Below are 3,206 nucleotides of genomic sequence, written 5' to 3' on the forward strand. Positions count from 1 at the left end.
TCAGGAAAGACTATTTACAAAGTTCCCAAGAGCTGCTGCATTTTCTTAGGGGAGCACACAAGAGCATGGGTACAGAAAAGGAAGTGAAGGTGGTGGGACCCTTCTGTCCTGGTTGGAGCCGATCACTGCAGGTGGCCCTGCCCCCTGGGTTCCCCCCAACACACACCAGGAAGCCCAACCCTCCTGCCGGCATGGATGCATGGTTAGAGGACAAGTTCTTGAGGTGGGCTACAGAGGATGGCAGGGTGTGCCCCTGAGCAGCTCCCATCCCTGGGGGCTGCCCACCCCAAGCCACCAAACATCTTCTGGGAGGCGTACATCATGTATACGAAGCCATCCTCATCCTTGTAGTCCCTGTAGATCTCTGCCATGGTCATACTCATGCTGACCAGGCTCTTACTGTTCACCAGCAAGTAAGAGGCTTCAGTGGCCCTGAGGACCATGCGGCTCCTGGGGCGGGAGGTGGGAGAAAGGGAGAAAGTGAAGCTGCAGGGCCCGGCCAGCAGGTGGGCCCTGACCCAAAGCTTTACTACCTCTGTTTGGCCAGTGTAAATATATTTTGTGTGAGATGAGAAACACCATTTCCCAAATCTAAAGGCAGTGGTTCTGATACCCTAGTGTGCATTGGAATTACTCAGGAGAGGCCTGTTGGAATGCATATTCCCAGACTCCAACCATGCATTTTGGTTTAGTTGACTTGGGAAGCAGCTCAGGGGTCTACGGGGTCACGATGCCCAGGAGCACTCAATGGCTCCCTATTCCTTCCCTGGGATTAAGGTACCACAAGTCCTCCCAGCTGAGCTGAAAGGGTAAGGCCATACAGTTTTTACTTGGGACACATACCAACACAAAAGTGCTAAGCAAATAAGCCCCTCTTTGCTCTGAAATTAAAGGTATGTCCATCCCCAGAGGTGTAAAGGGACCACAGTTTCTTCTGGTATCTCATTACAGCAGCCTTGGGATAACCTTTTGGAAAGGAGCTACTCCCTCCTAGCATGCCCCTTTCCTCTTGCTGCCATTTCTCCTGCCACATCAAGGAGATAGAGCAGCAGCAAGGTTCCACCGGATGTGCTCTAAATGTCAGTCAATCTGAGTCCCGGCTCATCCTGAGTAGAGGGCAACATGGCAATGTAAAAGGTCATGGCTCAGCCTCACCTGAAGCACATTTCCATCTGTTCACTTAGGAGGTGGGCATGGCCCACCCCCTTGAGGCCAGAACTCTGAACCTTCAGGTGCATTTGGTCCATGTGGCAGTGGGAGACTGGGGTGGGCTAGAGCCTGACTAATTTTACAACCAGATAATCCCTCCCAACATAAACCCAAAAGCTTTAGCTCTGAAGACAGCAGGGTTGCCTCGGGGTGAACAGCAGGTAGGCAGTGGGAGTGGGTGGAGCAGGGGGAGAGTGTCCTGACCTCTGCTCCGATGGGACAGTTCCCAGTGTCGGTGCCACCGTCTCCTATCCTTCACCACACTCCCTTTTGATGAAGGCTGTGGCGCCCTCGGGGAGAAGGCCTGGGCTGCGGTTTTTGTCTGTTCTGTCCATTGCTATAAACAGAGCCCAAGTAACAGCCAGAACAGAGCTGCCACCCTGTAAACACTGTGGGGCATCAAGCATTGGGATGGTGCAGTAGGCCAGGGTGGTGGGGAAGAAAGGAGGGCCTGACTAGGAAGGGAAAAAGAATGGCTCTTAGAACTCAAAGGGTTGTTTTTGCAGGGCAGTGGGTGATGGAGGTCACCTGATGCTCCATCAATTTGTTGGGACCTAATCCTAACCTCATGGTCCCTTAGACCTCTCCAATCTCACTGGACTAGAGTGGCTTCCCTGAAGAGAAGTTGGGATGCTCTTAACTCATTAAAACAAACAAAACAGAAACAAACACACATTCTTAATGAACTCTTGAAGAGAATAGCTGCAAGAGCTATCCAGTTTCCAAGGGCTGGCCCCACCTGAACTTTCAACCCTGAGAAGGACTGTCTTCATATGACTCCCAAACCATTTTTATTGAATCCATGTGTCACGTGACACCACCTATCCCTCTTAAGCTTTCAAGAGAGCTACATTTCTTTTTGCTGTTCCTTTACCCAAGTGAGGAGTGTTTGGGGACCACTGTGTCTGTCGTCTCAGAGAGTGACCCATGCAGGGACCTTTGGAAGAGGTACTTGCTCCCCAGCTGCACATGCTGTAAAGAGGCACTGTGTCTCTATGGGGAAATGCAGGCTGTGTTTTAAACAGTCCCAGGAAGAAAGGATCCTCTGGACTAGTTTCAGAGCCAAGGCAACTTTAGAAAATTCTTAGAAATGTTGGCAGCCTTTTATTCTCTTTAGTTTTGTTATCTGGGGGGCTCTCCCACCTGTTTAAAATAGATTAATTCTCACAGCATCTCTTCTTGGCATCTGAAAAGTTAGTCACAAAGAAAATTTTTCCCCTCTTTTCTTGGAATGCTCCCACCAGCACCCGCCCCCCGTCGTGCTTTGTCACCTACTGGATGGCACTGAGGAACTGGCTCATGGTCAGATCTTGTGGGACCAGGAACTTGACCTTGTCCAGCGGGGGCAGAGACCTCTCCCTGGGATATCGCTCCACAATCACCTGTTGGGAGGTAGGCCCCCAGGGAATGTGGCTGAGAGCTCCCAATGTCCAGCCTCTGAGAATGGGGGGAGGCAGTGGGCTTTGGGTTGTTCTTGCTATTTTTGTTGTTTTGATTTTTCTTCAAGGGACAGAACATACCCCTTTTCAAAAAGTACATCGGGATCTTACCGGGATCTTGTTTGGGAACTTTGCTTGGATTCCAGCAACTTCCTCTCGACTGGTTGCTGTGAACATTTCAAGTACAAAAGAATCAGTAAACAGCCAAGAGAAGTCTGTATCCACTCCCCTCTCTCTGGTGACCCAGACAGCTACATCGAAAACTTTACCTAAGCTCTTCCTTTGCTTGAAGGGTCTGAGGCTTGGGGTTTTCTGTGGAGTCTGCATGTGGCTCAACAGCTGTGTCTGTGTCTGACTTAAAAAAAAAAAAAATCCCGCAACCAGGACCTAACTCATTCCTCCAGCTGCTTCCAAAGCGCCTGCAGGAGCCTGAAGGAGGCCCTTCTGTAGAGCTGTGGGACATCAGTCTGCCTCCCCTCCCCGGGCAGGAGGAGGTAGTTCTGAGGGTGCAAATGGAATGGCCACCTGCTTGTGGGGCAGAGGAAGTCACTATGCTCA

At 50.8% G+C, this 3,206-nt stretch overlaps 1 protein-coding gene across 1 annotated transcript; it reads right to left on the bottom strand.

The window, feature by feature from the left end:
* Positions 1-203: 203 nt before the first annotated feature.
* MAP1LC3C (microtubule associated protein 1 light chain 3 gamma) lies at positions 204-2,975 on the bottom strand. Its single transcript, XM_017656981.2, has 4 exons — positions 2,918-2,975; positions 2,760-2,815; positions 2,485-2,591; positions 204-450 (listed from the first exon to the last, which is right to left on the bottom strand). Exons 1-4 carry the CDS (start codon positions 2,973-2,975, stop codon positions 204-206), a joined length of 468 nt encoding a protein of 155 aa, XP_017512470.2.
* Between the last annotated feature and the right edge of the window lie 231 nt (positions 2,976-3,206).

This window comes from Manis javanica, chromosome 11, assembly GCF_040802235.1.
Source record: "Manis javanica isolate MJ-LG chromosome 11, MJ_LKY, whole genome shotgun sequence".
Lineage (NCBI taxonomy): Eukaryota > Metazoa > Chordata > Mammalia > Pholidota > Manidae > Manis > Manis javanica.